Source organism: Callorhinchus milii, unplaced genomic scaffold (genome assembly GCF_018977255.1).
Source record: "Callorhinchus milii isolate IMCB2004 unplaced genomic scaffold, IMCB_Cmil_1.0 Scaffold11, whole genome shotgun sequence".
Classification (NCBI taxonomy): domain Eukaryota; kingdom Metazoa; phylum Chordata; class Chondrichthyes; order Chimaeriformes; family Callorhinchidae; genus Callorhinchus; species Callorhinchus milii.
In genome coordinates this window covers 42,998-62,860 of record NW_024704752.1, presented here as the reverse complement: position 1 = coordinate 62,860, position 19,863 = coordinate 42,998, and the positions used below count along the sequence as shown (strand labels likewise).

General features: G+C 44.0%; 1 protein-coding gene across 3 annotated transcripts in view; it reads right to left on the bottom strand.

Moving 5' to 3' along the window:
* Nucleotides 1-19,863, bottom strand: part of masp1 (MBL associated serine protease 1) — a 62,157-nt gene that overhangs the window by 728 nt on the left and 41,566 nt on the right. For 2 of the 3 annotated variants that reach the window (XM_042339014.1, XM_042339015.1), the window contains one exon: nucleotides 8,744-10,036. In XM_042339014.1, the coding sequence (XP_042194948.1) occupies nucleotides 9,171-10,036 (866 nt within the window). In that variant the 3' untranslated portion in view covers nucleotides 8,744-9,170. Of the gene's footprint in view, nucleotides 1-757; nucleotides 858-988; nucleotides 1,057-2,618; nucleotides 2,817-3,686; nucleotides 3,798-4,973; nucleotides 5,112-8,743; nucleotides 10,037-19,863 lie in introns of those variants that run through there. The other variant, XM_042339017.1, reaches the window with a different exon arrangement.

Genomic DNA, 19,863 nt, shown 5'->3' with positions numbered 1-19,863 from the left:
TATGACAACCAGCCTTTGCGACTCTTGCACAATTTTATTAGATTAGGTCAGATTTTTAATCAGTTTCCCTTCTTTTCTTCATATCCCGAGATACCCCTTACTTCCCCAAGTATTGATCGCCATTTTAAACATCCCATTTGATTCTCGATCTGTGGCCTTCTGGGAAAGTGTTTTCCACATTCTCAACACCGTCTATGTGAAGAAATATTTACAGTCACAGATAAATATTCCCAATGGTGAGTGATACCATCTGTTGACATCAGGTCTGTTCCACATGTATGCAGATGACATCCATGTATGTCTGTCTGCTCAATTACAGGACCACTGCTATTTGGACTGATTGCCTAACAGACATCAAGTTTCAGATGAGCTCTAATTTTGTTCAGTTGATTATCAACAAGACTGAGGCTTTTCCGCTTGGCTCTCATTAATGCCTTCACACCTCAGTCCACATCAATTTACATAGATGCTCAATCCATCTCACAGAGTTCAGGGTGTCTTTCATGACCTCTCCCCATCCCCCCAACCCTGACACCCATATCCTTTAAACCTGATATCAAGGCTCTCACTTACTCTACTTTTCCACATCACCTGCTCCACCACAAACCCCACCCCCCAGGTTGTTGAAACCTTCATTCATGCCTTCATTACCTTTAGGCTCTAATTCAATGCTCCTCAAGACTCCCCAACTTCTTGAACTTCCCAGCTCCACAACAACAATTTTAATGCTCCATGAGAGTAAAGATGAAGCACTCACCTTGCTGTAGTCCTGCACATATCATGTCATCAGTCACCTGTCTGCCAAGAGCAGCATACACACTCCTGCATTGATTGTGGTCCACAATGGGAACCTCAATCTGAACACAAGAAGCATCACGTTATATAATTATTATATCCAGTTCATAGGGAAACAATCTTCTCAAGTAGTAATTCTTATCAATTATCAGAAATTGCAGGAGATAAACTGTATCTCATATTGTGAATATACCTCCATCAGAGAGTCTGGGAGCCGGTGTTGGAACTGCTTGCCCCATCCACTAACAAACACCATGTCACCTTAAGCATAACACAAAGAAGGCTTTACTAATTGTAGCATAATTGATACTCAACTTCACAGTGTGGACATGCAAACAAAACCAGCCAGGTGGAACAAAATGTCATTGTTCAAAAGACTGAGGGAGGGGAAATTTCACACAGGTTAGAGGTTGTGGGGAAGAACCGTGGAGACTATAGTAGGGCGTAATGAGATTAGGTTTAATTTCATGGTGAGAATGGAGAAGGACCTGGAATATAAACTAGATGGTACAATGTTAAGCAGGGTGAAGGAACAGAGACACTTGGGGGTTCATATAAACCTTTGAAAATGGCAGGACAGGTAGATAAAGCTGTTAAAAAAGCATCCGGGATAGTAGGCTTTATAAATAGGGGCATAGAATACGAAAGTCAGGAAGTTATGATGAACCTTTATATAAAACACTGGTGAGGCCTCAGCGAGAGACTGTGTTCAGTTCTGGACACCACATTTTTGGAAGGATGTCAAGGCATTGGAGAGAGTGCAAAGGAGGTTGACCGGAATGGTACCAGGAATGAGGGACTTCAGTTATCAGGAGAGGTAGAGAAGTGAGGGTTATTCTCCTTAGAGCAGAGAAGGTTAAGAGGAGACTTAATAGGAGTTTTCAAAATGATGAGGGGATTCGATAGGGTGAACGAGGAGAAACTATTCCCACTGGCGGGTGGGTCGGTAACCCAGGGACACCGATTTAAAAATTATGAGGGGATTTTTTTTCACACAGTGAGTTGTTGGGATCTGGAATGCATTGCCTGAAAGGAAGATGGAAGACTATTTGATAACTTTTCAGAGAGAAGTAGATAATTGTTTGGGGAGGACAGGTTGCAGGGCTATGGGGAGAGAGTGGGGGAGTGGAGTTGATTTGGAAGCTCTTTTCAAAGAGACACAATGGGCTGAATGGCCTCCTTCTGTGCTGTATAATTCTATGATGTATTTGTAAACTGGGAGGGCCAAGAAAGTAAAGTTTGGAGGAATCAGTGACCAACATAGAAAGTTTACAGCAAAGAAGGAAGTCAGCCTATTGGGCTGGTGCTCATTTTCACAACAGCTCTCTCCTCTAATCCCTTCATTAACTTTCTTATTGGTTTCTGCTAGTTTTATCTCATCCTTGAAGCACTCTACTCCAATCCCATTCGATCCCATCTGTACTGGTACTCTAATCCTAGTCCACTACCCTAACCCTATTAACTTTTCTAAGTATTTATTCAATTCCATTGAAATGTTGTTGCTTTTAACACTGGTGGAAAAGGGAACACTTGATACAATTTTCTGGAATTGGAAATACTCTGTAGTGCCATACCATGTGAAGAAGTTAAAATTTACTATTAGTATAAAACATAAATGTATCCAGTTTGGGTGATGAAATAGACTGTATCTTTCTGCTAATATACTGACCCACCTGTAAAAACTGAACAGTATCAATAGCTGATTTTGCAAATATCAGCAGATCCTGCTTTTAGGGAATAAAAATGTTCAGAATCATCACTGAAAGAGATTTGGTTGACAGACTGAATGTTTTTACTTTCTGGGAGCTGTTTACAACATGTACCTGTATGTAGCTTTTCACTCTCGGTATTGTCTGGGAGACAAATTGGCATCACATAATTATTCAGCGTCACTTTGCTAGAAAGTTTTATCAGAGCAATATCAAATTGGAATGTTGACCTGTTGTACGCTGGATGAAGGGCGATGGTTTTGGCATGGAAGGGCTGCTCTGTGTTTTCTTTTATTAATGTTTTCTGCCTCCCTAAAATAAGGAAGCAGCAAACACATATTTGACAAACGTACAAAGATCAAACTGACTCGCAATCTGAAATTATTAATACATTTTAGTCACAATGACTCATTGCTCCATGATGCATGAAAGACATAAAAGACATGGAAGGCCCTCCAGCATGGACTAGTTGGGTTGAATTGCTTGTTTCCTGGTCCTGCAGTCCTGTAGCTCAGTGGTTAGAGCACTCGCTTCTCAAGCAAGAGACCTGGTTTCGATTCCCAGCAGGGCAAAACCTTAGGCAAGTTTCCTTACTCCACACACCTGATAATAATCCCTCAAGAAAGAAAACAATAATAAATTGGTCACTTCAATCCACGATTGCTTATGGGACGCTGCTGTGCGCAAATTGGCTGCCGCGTTTCACCCACAAATACACAGTCAATTCACTTTACAGTATATTCTGTGAAGCGCTTTGAAACGTCTTGAAGACGTAAAATGCGCTATATCAAATGCAAGGATTATTATTATTATTTCCAGGCCACTGTATCATTCTATGTCTCAGATTAGGTCTTGATAAAAGTTATTTCTAAGTGAATACAATTTTAGGGATATTGATCTATCATGATTTTACACAAAAGTCAAAGTTATGTAATTGTAATTACAATAGAAAGTCGTGAGTATTCACAGGCACAGCTTAACACAATGCTTTGTAGACTGAACAATGCTTTCTAATATAAATCTCTAGTGTAGTTAGTGTGCCGTGTCCAACCAACTCCACACAGAAAGAAGCCATCACGAGCATGGGACAGATGATGGGAGTGGGAGGATGACACTGATTGCATTAAACCTGAGATGTGTGATTTGCATGTCAAATTGGATGCACTACCTACGAATACTAACCCAGAATAATCTTAAAAAATGTTGAATTAATAATTTCTAAACTGGCGAGCTCATTTTCAGGTTCATAGGGAGGATGTAGACAGTGAGCTGCTGTCACTATCCAATTCTTTCCTGCAAGGAGACAAAGGCAAAGATTTAACAGAAAATCAAGAATGAACTGCAAGTCCTTTTTTGGGTTAGCTGACACTCATGCAGATGGAGGCCCATCACTATGCTTAAGAGTATCTAAACCACACTTCTGAGAGTTCCACACATGGAAGGGACGTGCATCCATTCCAGATAAACGGAAATTTCTCAATATTTGTGGAACATCAGGAGGACATCTCAAAGTGTACTTAATCCCAGAAAATATTAGGTGCTGGTTGTCAAAAGCTAAGGCTTGGTGACGCAATGCACATATTGGGTATTGCTGGAATTTAATCAGCTAAAACCACATAGACAACCAATGGGAATATTGTCTGGCAAGCTTCCCACTGTCTATCCAGCTAGGACCACCTTAACCATTAGGGCTTTGATTTTCAGGGTTTACATTCATCACAAAATACAGTTACTCTATCGACATCCTCTACAGTTAAGAGCTTTGAAACAACCTCCTGATGTGAAAAGCTCTATATCAAATTCAAATGTTATTATTTATTAAAACAGGAGCTGAGTGGGAAGAATCCCTGCCGCAGTGACTGATTTACTCCTCCACGACCTGCCAATGAGCCAGGCTGCTGGTCTGTCATCAATAGTGCCGTTGAGTACTGCGTATCTGCCTGGCTCAGGAACCGGACTACTGAGAACGCCACAGATCAGCTCAATTCTAATATTCCATCACCTTGGTGTCAGCTGAACTCCAAAGAGACACCACTTACCTCCCCTCAATGAGGATTGCAGGAGGGAGGTGAGAATGAGGAGCTCAATCCAAGAAGCCAAAAATGTCAATGCATTTAAGAGAAAACTTGATGGAAACCTGAGAGCGAAGGAAATAGTGTATAAGTGAGGGGATTAGGAGGGGTGAGGTCTTGTGTGGAGTATAAACACCAGCATGGACAAGTTGGCTCAAATTGTCTGTTTCCATGCCGTATCACTCTATGAAAGCAGTCGCCAAGTACCATTGATGGGATTCCTATGCAATGCTGCCTTCTGGAGGCAGAACCAGGAAACACCAGTGGAATTTCTATTTAGGAATGCAGTAGTTATAATTGATATCTACAGTGGTCCCAGCCCTTCCATGTTATACATCTTTTTATCATAAGTAGGTAAAACATGTACATGGCAAGTACCTATGCCGGCTGCACCCACCTATTAATGAGCCTCCGCAGAAAGGCATTCCATTCTTTGCCAGCATTGCAATCCAGGGCGACGTGCCTTTTCTCACTTCCTTTCCCTGCGCTATTTTAGGTAGAATAGAGATTCGCTTTACACGTGGCTTCCCACACACTAGAAAGTAGCACAAAAAAACTAAATTAACTCAAAATAGTGCCAGTGGTGAGAAGCAGATATCTGTGAGACATTTGTGCCCAAAAGAAATTGACAGAGAAATGGGAAACTTCAGTAGCAGCTACCAAGATGCGATCCTGCATGAATACCAGTTATTGTTGTTTTACAGTGACACAGCAGTCACATTGGTTTAGAGCAGTTAATTCCAGTAGGGAACCTAGTACCAGCACAGACACAACAGGGAAAGAGCAAGGAATGCAATTAGAGTAGAGAACTCCAGTGGAGGAGCACCAGCATACACTGGTGTCTGGCTGTTTACACCAGTTCCTATATAAATTAGCATCATATTCTGAGAGATCAGAACTGTCACTTGTCCAGTTTCAATAACAAAAAATCTGTTATGTCCCCTATACCCCAGGAGAGATGCAGAATTTTGACCTTCGTTCACACACTTTGTTGTATGAAGTAGAAAACAGTGTTGTAAGATACCTGGGCCACTTCGGCCAGGAGACTGCGAACTCCCCTTGGAGCTAGCTGTAAGGTAACGTGGAATGTCAGAATTGAGTCCACCCTCTGTGGTGATCTTGGTTCCTGAGCCACGTGGGCAGTGCTGATAACACACCGACCAACACGGCTCATCAACAAGAATTCAAGGGGCAGAAGAATTACTGGAGCAGTTGTTAACTCTGCAAGCCAAAGTTCTAATGTGTAGGGAGGCACACCTTGGAGCAGGAAGTTTGCAGACAGTGGTCTCAGTGCCAACCTATGTGTTTTGACCCATTTAAACTCCAAGGCACACTATGAGATTCTCCAGCCATAGCTCTTACCAATCTGTGCCTAATACTCTCCAGGATTAGGTAAGCAGTGCGTGTGCCTCCAAGGAGGCAGTGCACATTCCATTCCAAATATGGAGACATTTCCATGTATAGGTAGCATATATATATATATGGATACTCTTACACATGGTGATAGACTGCTGCGTGTATCAAGAACACAAACTGACCAAAAATAACCCTAATGGTAAGGGAAAGATTTGGAGATAATTTCATTTCCCTTAAGATGAATAAAATTCCAGAAACTGTACATGTTGTCTATCACAAGGTACATGTTACTATCTATTCTAAATAATATAGGTTTATTTTAGATTTTACAGAAGAACAAAATACAGTAAAATATTAAATCTTAAAAAAATAAAGAAAATTGGTGGGTTTAAGTACAACAAAACCAGAAATACAAATATTTGGTTCTTCAGTGTCTGCTACAAGAATATGGATACACTGTGCATGTAAAATAGCAGCAATACTGCAATATAACATAGTATAACATATAACAGTAACATAACCAATTGGTAAAACAGTGAATGTCACTGAGTTTACCTGTGTTTTGGGGATTATTTAGGAATTGGCTGTGAGGAGTTTAGCCTTGTGCCTGGGCAAGAGTTAATTTCAAGCTGGAAAATAAGTACCTTTATTATTCAGTGATTGATGGAAAAGCAGGAACTGGGTTTGATTCTTTCTGGCTTTTTAACAGTCTCTAAAGGCAGTTCAAGGTATTAAAATATAATGGATAAAATTTCTCATTTAAACCAGTGTAGTTTTTGGTTGCCTTTTCAGCTTGAACAGTTTCTTATTCACAGGCTTGACTTAACCACATAAACTGTACTTTGGGTGACACACAAAATAGCTGAGATAAGATATCTCCGAATAGTGGAATTAAAACTCCAGACTTCAAATAAGAGACTTTAAGGCAACAACTGAAGGATTGGGCAAAGGACAGAATATAGAGAAAACGGCAGCAAATAATTTGAAACCATTTAGCAATGGAGGAAAAGCTGAGTAGATTCCACTGAGACACAATAAGTTAATTGTGAGATCTGGACCTAAGTAGTTAATAGAGTTTACTTTGCACAGAATATATATTTTTTTAAATGTTATCGAAGAGAAGAAGGCCATTGAGACCTGGTGACATTTATTTTGCGGCTGAGAGGGAGATTGAAGAAAAAAAGTCAAAACCTCAAAAACAATCATCTCAGGAGATGAAACTGTTAGAAGTCAACAGCTACCTGACATCAGTCACTGGATGGTCTGAATCTCAATCATTCTCAATCCTGTATCTCGCAACATTTCTCAAAATATGTAAAGTATAGCACTAAACTGTTAAGTTATTACGAACTGCCAAAGTTCCCACTTGTAGCTCCAGTATCTGTAGCTGCAGTTATACAGTACCATCGGGAGTGATGGCCAGATTATACTATCTGCTGTATGCTGCTCTCACCTGGGGCAGGAATGTAAATATCAGAATACAGTGGTTAGGAGTAGACCATTGGTCCATTCAATTCCTCACAAGATTAATTTAATATCTTTCTGTATGGACAATCAGACACTTTAAAAGATCAATAGTTCAGATGAATGGGGATTTCAGCAGGATGTGGAGTGATCGAAGAGTGACAGTGGAATGATCGAAAAGTGGTGGGCAGCAAAAGTGGAGTATTGGAATCAAATTGAGTGAAAGTGGAATGTCAGTATAGTGATAGTGGAGTGACAGGGAATGGATACTGAAATGACTGCGTGATGATGGAGCAATGTGGCATGAGAGTGGAGTGACAGTGGAATGATTGGCAGGGATTCAGGGCCACAGTTCCCCACATACTGAGTTTTTCAGTTTGATGTCCAGGGATGGTTGGAGAGATTCTCAGGGTTGAGACCAGTCGCTTCTGATCAGGAATGTTTAGCTCATCACCAATTAACGACTATCATGCACTTGCTCAAAAAAGGTAAGAAGCGAATATGTCCAAATTTGTTGATGACACCACTGGAAAACTGCAGAGGCAAATAGATTAAGTGATAACCTGACCATGATAAGTGAATTTTCATGTAGTAAATTCCGAGGTAGTATACTTTGGCCATAAGAATCTTAGATTGGAATATTTTCTAATTAGGAAAGCAGTGGATTGAGGTATTTAAGATAATGAAGTTAAGATAATTAAGATAGTGGAGTCCTGTAGCTCAGTGGTTAGAGCACTCGCTTTGCAAGCGAGAGACCTGAGTTCAATTCCAGGCAGAGGGCGAAACCTTGGGCAAGTTTCCTTACTCCACACAGAGCCTAATAATAATCCCTCCAAAACCAAAAACAATAATAAATTGGTCATTTTCAATCTACGACTGTTTGTGGGACATTGCTGTGCGCAATTGGCTGCCGCGTTCGCCCACAAATATACAGTCAATTCACTTTACTTTTCAAGTGTGTTCTGTGAAGCGCTTTGGGACGTCCTCCCGACGTGAAACGCACTATATCAAATGCAAGGATTATTATTATTAATGGAGGAAACCAACAAGCTATTATGAATCTTCCTCTATATAAAATATGGAGACCAAATCTCAAAATTAGATCTAATCCAGTTAGAAATGAGATGACAAGCCAATATTGGAGAATGCACATCCCCAGAACAACAACAACAAGAAGATGTCATTTATAGAGCACCTTTCACGTCGGGAGGACGTCCCAAGGCACTGGACAGTTGGGTCAGGACCCGAGCAGTGGGAAATGGTCAGGGTGAGGGGAGGGAAGGGAGGGAGCGAGGAGGGGGGAGATGGTCAGGGTGAGGGGAGGGAAGGGAGGGAGCGAGGAGGGGGTAGAGAGTCGAGAGGGGAGCTGAAGGCTGAATGGTCAGGGTGAGGCCACTGATGTTGAATACTTTGCATGTCAGGGTAAGAAATAGAGCAATAAGGCAAAGGCAGTATCATCACTGCTTAGGTCATTGGGCATTGCTAGCAGTGGCCAAAGGTCTGAATCCATCAACCAACCCAAATTGCAGTGCAACAAATTCTGGGACTCAAATTGTAATGGTGGGCAGTGAATGATGCCTTAAGTGGTCTTAAACATCTAGCTAATGTCACAAAATAGACAAATGCAGAGTTTACACAGCAAACACTCAGTGAAGTTAAATAACAAAAAAAGCATTTTCTGAACCCATGGATTTCTGGGTCAAATGGCAGTTAAATGGCAATGTGAATTCTTCTTTCTTCAGTCTGGATCCACAAATTTCCAGCCTCTAATTGGTTAATCTGAAACATTGTTCATTTCCTGCTCCAACCAAGCTGCATAGTTGGATACTTTGGTGTAAACACCATATACACGTTTGCTGCCACATTTCTCTGGTCCTCCCCAGGACACAATGCCCTGGGCCACCCATCGCTGTGTAATTGGGTCCTGGATAACAAAGGCCCCACCACTGTCCCCACGACACGTGTCCTTTCCACCTTCATAAAACCCAGCGCAGAACATGTTATCGGTCACATTATAGGTTTCAGAGCGTGACTCATAGCTGTCCTTACATTCAGCTTGGGGTGTGACAGGGAGCTTCACGTACTGCAATGTGTTGGACAATGTACCATGCTCACTACTGGAGATATCATCAATGGTCACATTCAGATTGGAGATACCCCAGCCAGCAACCAGCCCCAGTGTGTTGGGGTGAAGGCCTTGCATCTCATGGTGGAAGGCAGGCAAACACAATGGCATCACCAGAATATCCATGGACACCTTTTCTGACAGCTTTACTAAAGCAATGTCATTGTTGTATGTTCTGGGATCAAACGCTTTGTGAAGAGTAATTTTCTGAACTGCCCGTTTCACAGCATCCTCCTTGTAACGTACATCATGGAGGCCCAGGTAGATGGTGACATGTTCAGTTGGAACCAGAGCCACACTGTCATCCCGTCGCTGAGACCGCAAGACATGAGCAGCAGTCAGAACCCAGGAACCAGAGAGCAAAGCTCCACTCCCATACCACTTATCCTTTGGGACCCGCGTTGTATCCTCTGCCACTATCAGCACTTGCCAGGGAAAGAAGCCCGGCTCTGCAGTCCGGCCTCCAACAATCCGCTTGATCAGTGCCGGCAGGACACTAGCAGGCCTCCCACAGACTAGCAGCAACAATAAAAATACATCAGAAACATAATAAACTCTACCTAGAGAAACATCAGTAACAATACACTCCCCCTCACTGTAACACAGTAACAATACACTCCCCCTCACTGTAACACAGTAACAATACACTCCCCCTCACTGTAACACAGTAACAATACACTCCCCCTCACTGTAACACAGTAACAATACACTCCCCCTCACTGTAACACAGTAACAATACACTCCCCCTCACTGTAACACAGTAACAATACACTCCCCCTCACTGTAACACAGTAACAATACACTCCCCCTCACTGTAACACAGTAACAATACACTCCCCCTCACTGTAACACAGTAACAATACACTCCCCCTCACTGTAACACAGTAACAATACACTCCCCCTCACTGTAACACAGTAACAATACACTCCCCCTCACTGTAACACAGTAACAATACACTCCCCCTCACTGTAACACAGTAACAATACACTCCCCCTCACTGTAACACAGTAACAATACACTCCCCCTCACTGTAACACAGTAACAATACACTCCCCCTCACTGTAACACAGTAACAATACACTCCCCCTCACTGTAACACAGTAACAATACACTCCCCCTCACTGTAACACAGTAACAATACACTCCCCCTCACTGTAACACAGTAACAATACACTCCCCCTCACTGTAACACAGTAACAATACACTCCCCTCACTGTAACACAGTAACAATACACTCCCCCTCACTGTAACACAGTAACAATACACTCCCCCTCACTGTAACACAGTAACAATACACTCCCACACATAGCAACACAATACATTCTCTTTAATAGTGTGGTTCATCAAGCAAAGTTGGAAGAGGAGGAGGGTAGGAGTAACGCACATTCAAAAGCACATTCAAATAGCTATAAAAATGTACAAACACAGGTCACATTATTTCATTCCAGTATCATAGAATCATACAGCAACAGAAGGTTGGTCATTCGGCCCATCGTGTCTGTGCCGGACCTTTGAAAAGAGCTTCCCAATCAACCCCACTCCCCCGCTCTCTCCCCATAACCCTGCAAACTTGTTCTCCCCAAATAATTATCTACTTCCCTCTTAAAAGTTGTTATGGAATCAGCTTCCACCAGCCTTTCAGGCAATGATTCCAGCTTGTGAACAGCTTGTGCGAAAAAATTTCTCCTCTCTTCCCCTCTGTTTCTTTTAACAACTATTTTATATCAGTATCCTTGGGTTACCGACCCACCCGCCAGTGGAAATAGTTTCTCCTTTTTCACACCATTGAATCGCCAAATAATTTAAAAAAAATTTATTAAGTCTCCTCTTAACCTTCTCTGCTCCAAGAAGAATAACCCTCACTTCTCTAACCTCTCCTGATAACTGAAGTCCCTCATTCCTGGTACCATTCCGGTCAATCTCCTTTGCACCCTCTCCAATGCCTTGACATCCTTCCTAAAGTGTGGTGTCCAGAACTGAACCGAGTCTCTCGCTGAGGCCTAACCAGTGTTTTATATAAAGGTTCATCATATTTTGTATTCTATGCCCCTGTTTATAAAGCCTAGTATTCTGTTTGCTTTTCTTTTTAAAAAACAGCTTTATCTACCTGTCCCTGCCCTGCTGCCTTCAAAGATTTGCTTATGTGGATTCCCAGGTCTCTCTGTTCCTTTACCCTTTAAAGATTCTACCATCAGCTTATATTCCTCTCCTCACTCTCCCTCGCATTTCTCCACATTAAACTTCATCTGCCATGTGTCTGCCCATATTACCAGTCTGTGTACGTCCTCTTGCAGTCTGCTACTATTCTCAATCTTTACTACTTTTCCTAGCTTAGTATCATCTGGAAACTTGGAAACTGTATTCCCTATACCAAGTCCAGCTACTTTGCATAGATTTAAATATGAATAAAAATGTAAATATAAATGCAATTTATTATTATTTTTTATATAGACCAAAAACAGCAGTGGTCCCAATACCAACCCCTGGGGACACCACTGCACACTTCCCTTCAGTCAGAAAAACAACCATTCACCACCACTCTCTGCTCTCTGTCTCCCAGTTCTGTATCCGCTGCCACTGTCCCTTTAATACCGGGGATTTCTATTTTGTTTACAAGTCTCTTATGTGGCACTTCATCAAACGCCTTTTGAAAATCCATATAAACTTCATCAACTGCACTACGTTCATTCACCCTCTCTGTTACTTCATCAAAAAACTCAATACTGAGGCCAGCAGTAAGGTAAGTAGTATACTGTAAGGTCCCGAGCAGATAGATGAGGTGCTGTTCCTCGAGCTTGCTCTGTGGCTCATTGGAGCAGCGTAGGAGACCATGGAGGAGAGGTCAGAGTGGGAGGGAGAGTTGAAATGGCAAGAGACCAGAAGCTGAGGGTTGAGCTTGTGGACAGAACGGAGATGTTCGGTAAATCTGTCGCCCAATGTGGGCATGTGTTTGATCTGCTGTTTTGATACTCACTTGCATGAGACACTGGAAGTAATCCAGAGATCACCTTTGAGGTCCTACTCTTTAAACCTTTTCTCTGTCATACACCTCAGTGGGACCGCACTCGCCCGGTTCGAGTCCTACCTCATGAACCGTCAGCAGTACATCTGCACAAATGGCTTTTCCTCCCACTCTCACCCGGTTACCTGTGGGGTACCCCAAGAATCCATCCTTGGTCCCCTCCTCTTTCGGATCTACATGCTCCCTCTTGGGGATGTCATCCGCAGACATGGGGTTCACTTCCACATGTATACAGACGACACCCAACTCTATTTTTCCACCTCACATTGTGACGCCCAGTCCCCTGATGTTCTGTCAGTCTACCTGTCAGACATCAGGAGCTGGATGAGCACAAATTTCCTTCAGCTGGATGTTGACAAGACAGAAGCCATACTCTTTGGCTGTCATCAACATCTAAAATCACATGGCTTGTACCTCCTCCACCTCCTTCTCACCGACCTCCCCCTAAAACTCTCCAAAACCGTACGCAACCTAGGCGTTGGTTCGACTACCAATTATCCTTCCACCCCCACATCCAGTCCCTCACCAACACCACTTTCTTCCACCTCCGACACATCGTCCGTCTCCACCAATACCTCACTCCAAAGCCACTGAAACCCTGGTCTACGGCTTTGTCAATTAAAGGTGGTATATCTGAATGCGCGAAGCATTCGAAACAAGAGAGATGAACTAACTGCACAAATAGAAACAAACGGGTATGATCTGGTAGCCATCCCAGAGACAAGGTTACAGGGAGATCAAGGGTGGGAGCTAAATATTCCAGGGTACGTGGTGTATAGGAAAGATAGGCAATGTGGTAAACGAGGAAGGGGGGCGGCTCTGCTAATAAAGGATGGGATAAAAACAGTAGAGAGGAAAGATTTTAAATCAGAAAAGCAGGAAGTAGAGTCAGTATGGGTAGAGGTATGTAACAACAAGGGGCAGAAAACTCTAGTGGGAGAAGTTTATAGACCCCCGAACAGCAGTCACAGTATCTCTCAAAGTATAAATCAGGAAATTAGCAGAGCTGTAGCAAAGGAAAAACATTAATTGTGGGTGATTTTAATCTGCACATAGATTGGGACAACCAAATTGGGAAAAATATGATAGAGGAAGAGTTTATAGAATGTATTAGGGATAATTATCTCGATCAGTGTGCCGAGGAGCCAACCAGGGAACAGGCCATATTAGACCTTGTTTTGTGTAATGAAGCAGAGCTGATCAGCAAACTGGAAATTAAGGCTCCTCTCGGGCAAAGTGATCATAATATGATGGAATTCAGCATTACGTTAGAGAGAGTAGTTAAGTCTGAAGCAAAGGTCTTAAATTTAAGTAGAGCCAACATTGCTGGTATGAGAGAGGATTTAGCCAAAATAAACTGGGAAATTCCCAGCGAGCAGGTATTCCTTTGAGGAATAAGAATGCCACGGGAAAGGTGACCCAACCGCGGCTAACGAGAGCAGTTAGAGAAAGTATAAAGTTAAAGGAAGAAGCCTATAAAACAGCTAAGATGAGTAGTAAACCCGAGGATTGGGAAAACTTTAGGGATCAACAAAGGAGAACCAAAAAAGTGATTAAGAGAGAGAAAATGGAATATGAGGGCAAACTAGCGAAGAAAATAAAGACAGACTGTAAGAGTTTTTATAAATATATAAAGAGGAAGAGGATGTCAAAGGTAAATGTGGGTCCGTTACAGGCAGAGACGGGGGGAATTATAGTAGGGGACAAAGACATGGCAGAGTCATTAAACAAGTACTTTGCTACTGTCTTCACCTTAAGAAGACACTGAAAACCTACCAAGAATAGAGGGGAACCAAGAAGACAATGTTAGCGATCAACTTGGAGGAATTAATATTAGTAAAGAAATGGTTTTAGGTAAATTGTCAAGTCTTAAAACTGATAAATCTCCTGGACCTGATGGCCTACATCCGAGGGTTTTAAAAGAGGTGGCTACTGAGATAGTGGATGGCTTGTCCTTGATCTTCCAAAATTCTCTGGATTCTGGACCGGTTCCCATTGATTGGAAGATTACAAACGTAACACCACTATTTAAGATGGGCGGGAGAGAAAAGATGGGGAACTATAGACCAGTTAGTCTGACATCAGTGGGAGGGAAAATTCTGGAGTCCTTAATTAAAGATGTTGTTATAGGATTCCTGGAAGACCATAACAAGATTAGGCAGAGTCAACATGGCTTTACAAAAGGGAAGTTGTGCGTAACTAATCTTTTAGAGTTTTTTGAAGATGTATCTGCAGGTTAGATAGGGGGGAACCAGTAGATGTAGTATATATAGATTTTAAAAAGGCATTTGACAAAGTGCCACACAAAAAGCTATTGCACACGTTAAGGCTCACGGGATTAATGGGAACGTATTAGCATGGATTGAAGAGTGGCTAACGGGTAGAAAACAGAGAGTAGGGATAAACGGGTCATTCTCAAATTGGCAGGATGTGACTAGTGGAGTGCCACAAGGATCAGTGCTTGGGCCTCAGCTATTTACAATTTACATCAATGATCTAGATGAGGACATTGAATGTAACGTATCTAAATTCCTGGATGACACTAAACTCGGTGGGAGAGGGATGCAAAAAGATTGCAATGGGATATAGATAGGCGAGGGGAGTGGGCGAGTAGGTGGCAGATGGAATTTAATGTGGGGAAGTGTGAAGTTATTCACCTAGGTAGCAAAAATAGAAACACAGATTATTTTCTAGAGGGGGAGAGATTAGATAGTGTTAGTGTTCAGAGGGATTTGGGTGTCCTTGTACACTAGTCTCAAAAAGTTAGTTTGCAGGTGCAGCAGCAACTAAGAAGGCGAACGGCAGTTAGCGTTCATTGCAAAAGGTTTACAGTACAAGAGTAGGGAAGTCTTGCGGCAACTGTACAGGGCTTTGGTGAGACTGCGCAGAGAGTATTGTGTGCAGTTTTGGTTTCCTTATTTAAAAAAGGACATACTTGCCCTCGAGGGGGTGCAGCGTAGATTCACTCGGTTAGTTCCTGGGATGAGGGGACTGACCTATGAGGAGAGGCTGAATAAACTGGGGCTATATAGTCTAGAGTACAGAAGAATTAGGGGAGATCTTATTGAAATGTACAAGATTCTTAAATGGCTGATAAAGTAGTCACTGAGGGTCTGTTTCCCCGGTGGGAGAATCTATAACGAGGGGTCACAGTCTTAAAATTAAGGGTCAGCCTTTTAGAACAGAGTTGAGGAAACATTTCTTCATCAGATGGTAGTGAATTTATGGAATTCACTCCCCCAGAAAGCTGTAGATGCTCAGTCCTTGAACATCTTCAAGGCTGAGACTGATAGATTCTTAAAAAATAGAGGCATTAGGGGATATGGGGACAGGGCAGGTAACCAGAGTTAGGTCAGAAGGTCAGCCATGATCTTATTGAATGGCGGGGCACAGGCTCGAGGGGTCGAATGGCCTACTCCTGCTCCTAATTCTTATGTTCTTATGTTCTTAAAATCCTCACCCTTGTCTTCGAATCCCTCCACTCCTCTGCACCCCCTGACCTCTCTCTCCTCAAAACAATGCCCATTGCCTTCGCTCTACCGGGTCTGGCCTCCTCGTCCCCCGAGTCCTCTGCTCCACCATCAGCAGCCGTGCCTTCAGCCACTATGCTCTGAGGCTGTGGAACTCCCTTCCTCACTCCCTTTGCCTCGCCCCCACTCTTCCTATTTTCAGGTCTCGGCTGAAGACCTTTCTTTTCGACCGCTCCCTTGGTCACCTTCCTCCCCCTCTCCCCGGGATCCATCACTGTGAACCACTCTGAGATGCCATCTGGCATGGAGGGCACTATATAAATCCAAGTTGTTGTTGTTATTGTTGGGTTCTCTTGCTTGTTGATAAACATGTAATTTGAGGAGTGAAAAAACAAGAAAATTTGCATGGGTTTCCCCAAAACAATCTTTCCATTCACTGTGTTTACGCCCTTCGGTGTGTGTAATCAGTATTGTGAGTTTTGAATTAAAAAGAGAAATTCTGATAAGTTTCTTTTCCCAGAGGGTTGTCACAATGATTTGCAAGGAATGGCTGTTAGAGCTCCACATTGGGACTTTCAGCTCACACTCCAGTGCAGTTCCGGGGGAAGCCTATTATAACAATAATATTAATAATCTTTGCATTTGATATAGCGTTTTTCACATCTTCTAGAGTTTTCAAAGCGCTTCACAGAATAGACTGTAAAGTGAATTGATTGTATATTTGTGTGCAAAACATGGCAGCCATTTGTGCACAGCAGTGTCCCACAAACAGTCGTGGATTGACGTGACCAATTTTATTAGTTTTTTTTTAAGGATTATTATCAGGCGTGTGGAACAAGGTTTTGTCCTGCCGGGAATCAAACCTAGGTCTCCCACTTGCGAGGCAAGTGCTCTAACCACTGAGCTACAGAACCCCTGTAGTATATTATCAGATATGCTGCCCATCTGATAAAATGTTAAATTGAAGTACCTTCTGCCTGATCAGGAGGATGTTAAATTTTCCATGGTAGTATTTGAAAAGAGAAATGAGATAAAAGCACTGTCAAAGTGCTTTAACATTACTGCATTTGTTGTCTTAGTCAAAACTGCAAAGCCTGTTCTCCACATTCTCTCACACTGTTCTAAAAAACGGTGAAAGGAGCTGGGATTAGAATCAGTATAACCTTAAGAATTCTTGGAAACCATTTTTTCTCATATTATTACAAGAGCAATAAAACCACTCAGTCTTGGAGTGTCTGGCACATTTTTTTGGGGTCCGCTGGGTGTCTGACACATGCGGAAACCCATCATCATGTTTAAGATTATCCAAACCAATATGATAGCTCCACTGCATCCTGCCTATACATGGAAATTCCCTGGATATTTATTGGAATTGAAAGTTTTCCCGCTGCTTGTCCAGCTAGGACTAAAAATATCCTTCAGTGCTTTGGCTTGTAGGGTGAACAGGAGCTGAATGGGAGGTTTGCTCCTCCAAGCCCTGCTGATGAGCCAGGCTGGGCTGTGCTGTCACCCGGACTAGAAACCGTTACAGAGGATTGATTCTGACATTCTGTTGCCAAGGATGTTACCTTGCGGCCAGTTAGTGGAGTCCTGTAGCTCAGTGGTTAGAGCACTCGCTTTGCAAGCGAGAGACCTGAGTTCAATTCCCGGCAGAGGGCCAAACCTTGGGCAAGTTTCCTTACTCCACACAGAGCCTAATAATAATCCCTCCAAAACCAAAACAATAATAAATTGGTCATTTTCAATCTACGACTGTTTGTGGGACATTGCTGTGCGCAATTGGCTGCCGCGTTCGCCCACAAATATACAGTCAATTCACTTTACAGTGTGTTCTGTGAAGCGCTTTGGGACGTCCTCCTGACGTGAAAAGCGCTATATCAAATGCAAGGATTATTATTATTATTATTATTATTAGCCTTGGCAAATAGATGCCTGCTTTGAAGCCAACTCCAGGTTGCGTAGCAACAGGTCAATGTCGGACAGAGACCTCCCTCCGTGCAGCCACTTCCCGTGTTTTCCACAAACCCAGCTCACTGCTTGATCCTGGACTTTGCAAACGGGCTGGAGAAAGCCTCACTGCTCCATCGCCAGGAGCTCAGAACCATAAACAACAACAACAACAACAAGATTCCATTTATAAAGCGCCTTTCACGTCAGGAGGACGTCCCAAGGACTGCACAGTTGGGTCATGACCCGAGCATTGGGGGGAAATGGTCAGGGTGAGGGGAGGGAAGGGAGGGAGCGAGGAGGGGGGAAATGGTCAGGGTGAGGGGAGGGAAGGGAGGGAGCGAGGAGGGGGGAAATGGTCAGAGTGAGGGGAGGGAAGGGAGGGAGCGAGGAGGGGGGAAATGGTCAGGGTGAGGGGAGGGAAGGGAGGGAGAGAGGAGGGGGGAAATGGTCAGGGTGAGGGGAGGGAAGGGAGGGAGCGAGGAGGGGGTAGAGAGTCGAGAGGGGAGCTGAAGGCTCGGTCAAAGAGAAAGGTTTTGAGACCGGCCTTGAAGGAGGAAAGGGAGGAAGCGGCGAAGGCACTGGGGATAGAGTTCCAGAGCCTGGGGGCTGAGAGGCTGAAGGACCGACCACCGATGGTAGGGCGGTTGGGGCGGGGGACGTGGAGCAGACCAGAGCCAGAGGAACGGAGGGTACGGGCAGGTAGGTAGGGGGATAGTAGGTTGGAGAGGTAGGAGGGAGCAAGGCCGTGAATGGCCTTGTAGGTGAGGATGAGGATCTTGAAATCAATCCTCTGGGGGATGGGGAGCCAGTGGAGGGGAGCGAGGGTGGGTGTGATGTGGTCGCAGTGTCTGGTGCGGGACAGTACACGAGCTGCAGAGTTCTGAATGACCTGCAGTGTGGAGGGAGGTGGCGGGAAGGCCGGCGAGGAGAGAGTTCCCGTAGTCCAGCCTTGAGGTGACAAAGGCGTGAACCAGAGTTTCAGCAGCGTGAGGGGTGAGGTAGTGCCGTAGTCTGGCGATGTTCCGGAGGTGATGGAAGGCGGTGCCAGTTGTAGTGCGGATGTGAGGGAGAAAGGACAGCTCAGGTCGAACAAAACGCCGAGGTTCCTGACTGGCTTTGAGAGGTGGAGAGTGCAGCCTTGGATGCTGATGGTGTCGGCGCCTGAGGTGCGGAGGCGCTGACGTGAGCCAATCAGGAGGGCCTCGGTTTTTCGCACGTTGAGCTGAAGAAAGTTGTCTCTCGTCCAGGACTCGATGTCGGACAGACAGCTGTCAGGACATCGGTGGTCGTGGAGTTGAGAGTAGAGGAGGAAAGGTAGAGTTGGGTGTCATCCGCATACATGTGGAAGTTAACTCCATGTCTGCGGATGATGTCACCACAGGGGGAGCATATAGAGGGTGAAGAGGAGGGGACCGAGGACAGAGCCCTGAGGGACACCACATGAGACAGTGCGGGGGGTGGAGGAGAAGCCATTCGTTGAGACAAAGTGAAGACGGTGAGAAAGGTACGACCTAAACCACTCAAGGACAGTGCCTTGAAGGTTGAGGTGGGAGGACAAGCGGTGGAGTAGGATAGCGTGGTCGACCGTATCGAATGCTGCCGATAGGTCGAGGAGGACGAGGAGACAGAGGGAGCCCTGGTCACAGATGGTCAGGATATCATTGGTGACCTTGACCAGGGCAGTTTCTGTGCTATGGGCAGCACGGAAACCTGACTGAAGGGGTTCAAAAAGAGAATGGGTGGAAAGGAAAGAGCGCAGTTGGGAGGCGACAACTCTTTCCAAGACCTTGGAGAGAAAGGGGAGGTTGGAGATGGGCCGGTAGCTTGATAGCTGCGACGCATCAAGGGAGGGTTTTTTCAGGGTGGGCGTGATGATGGCAGTTTTTAATGGAATGGGGA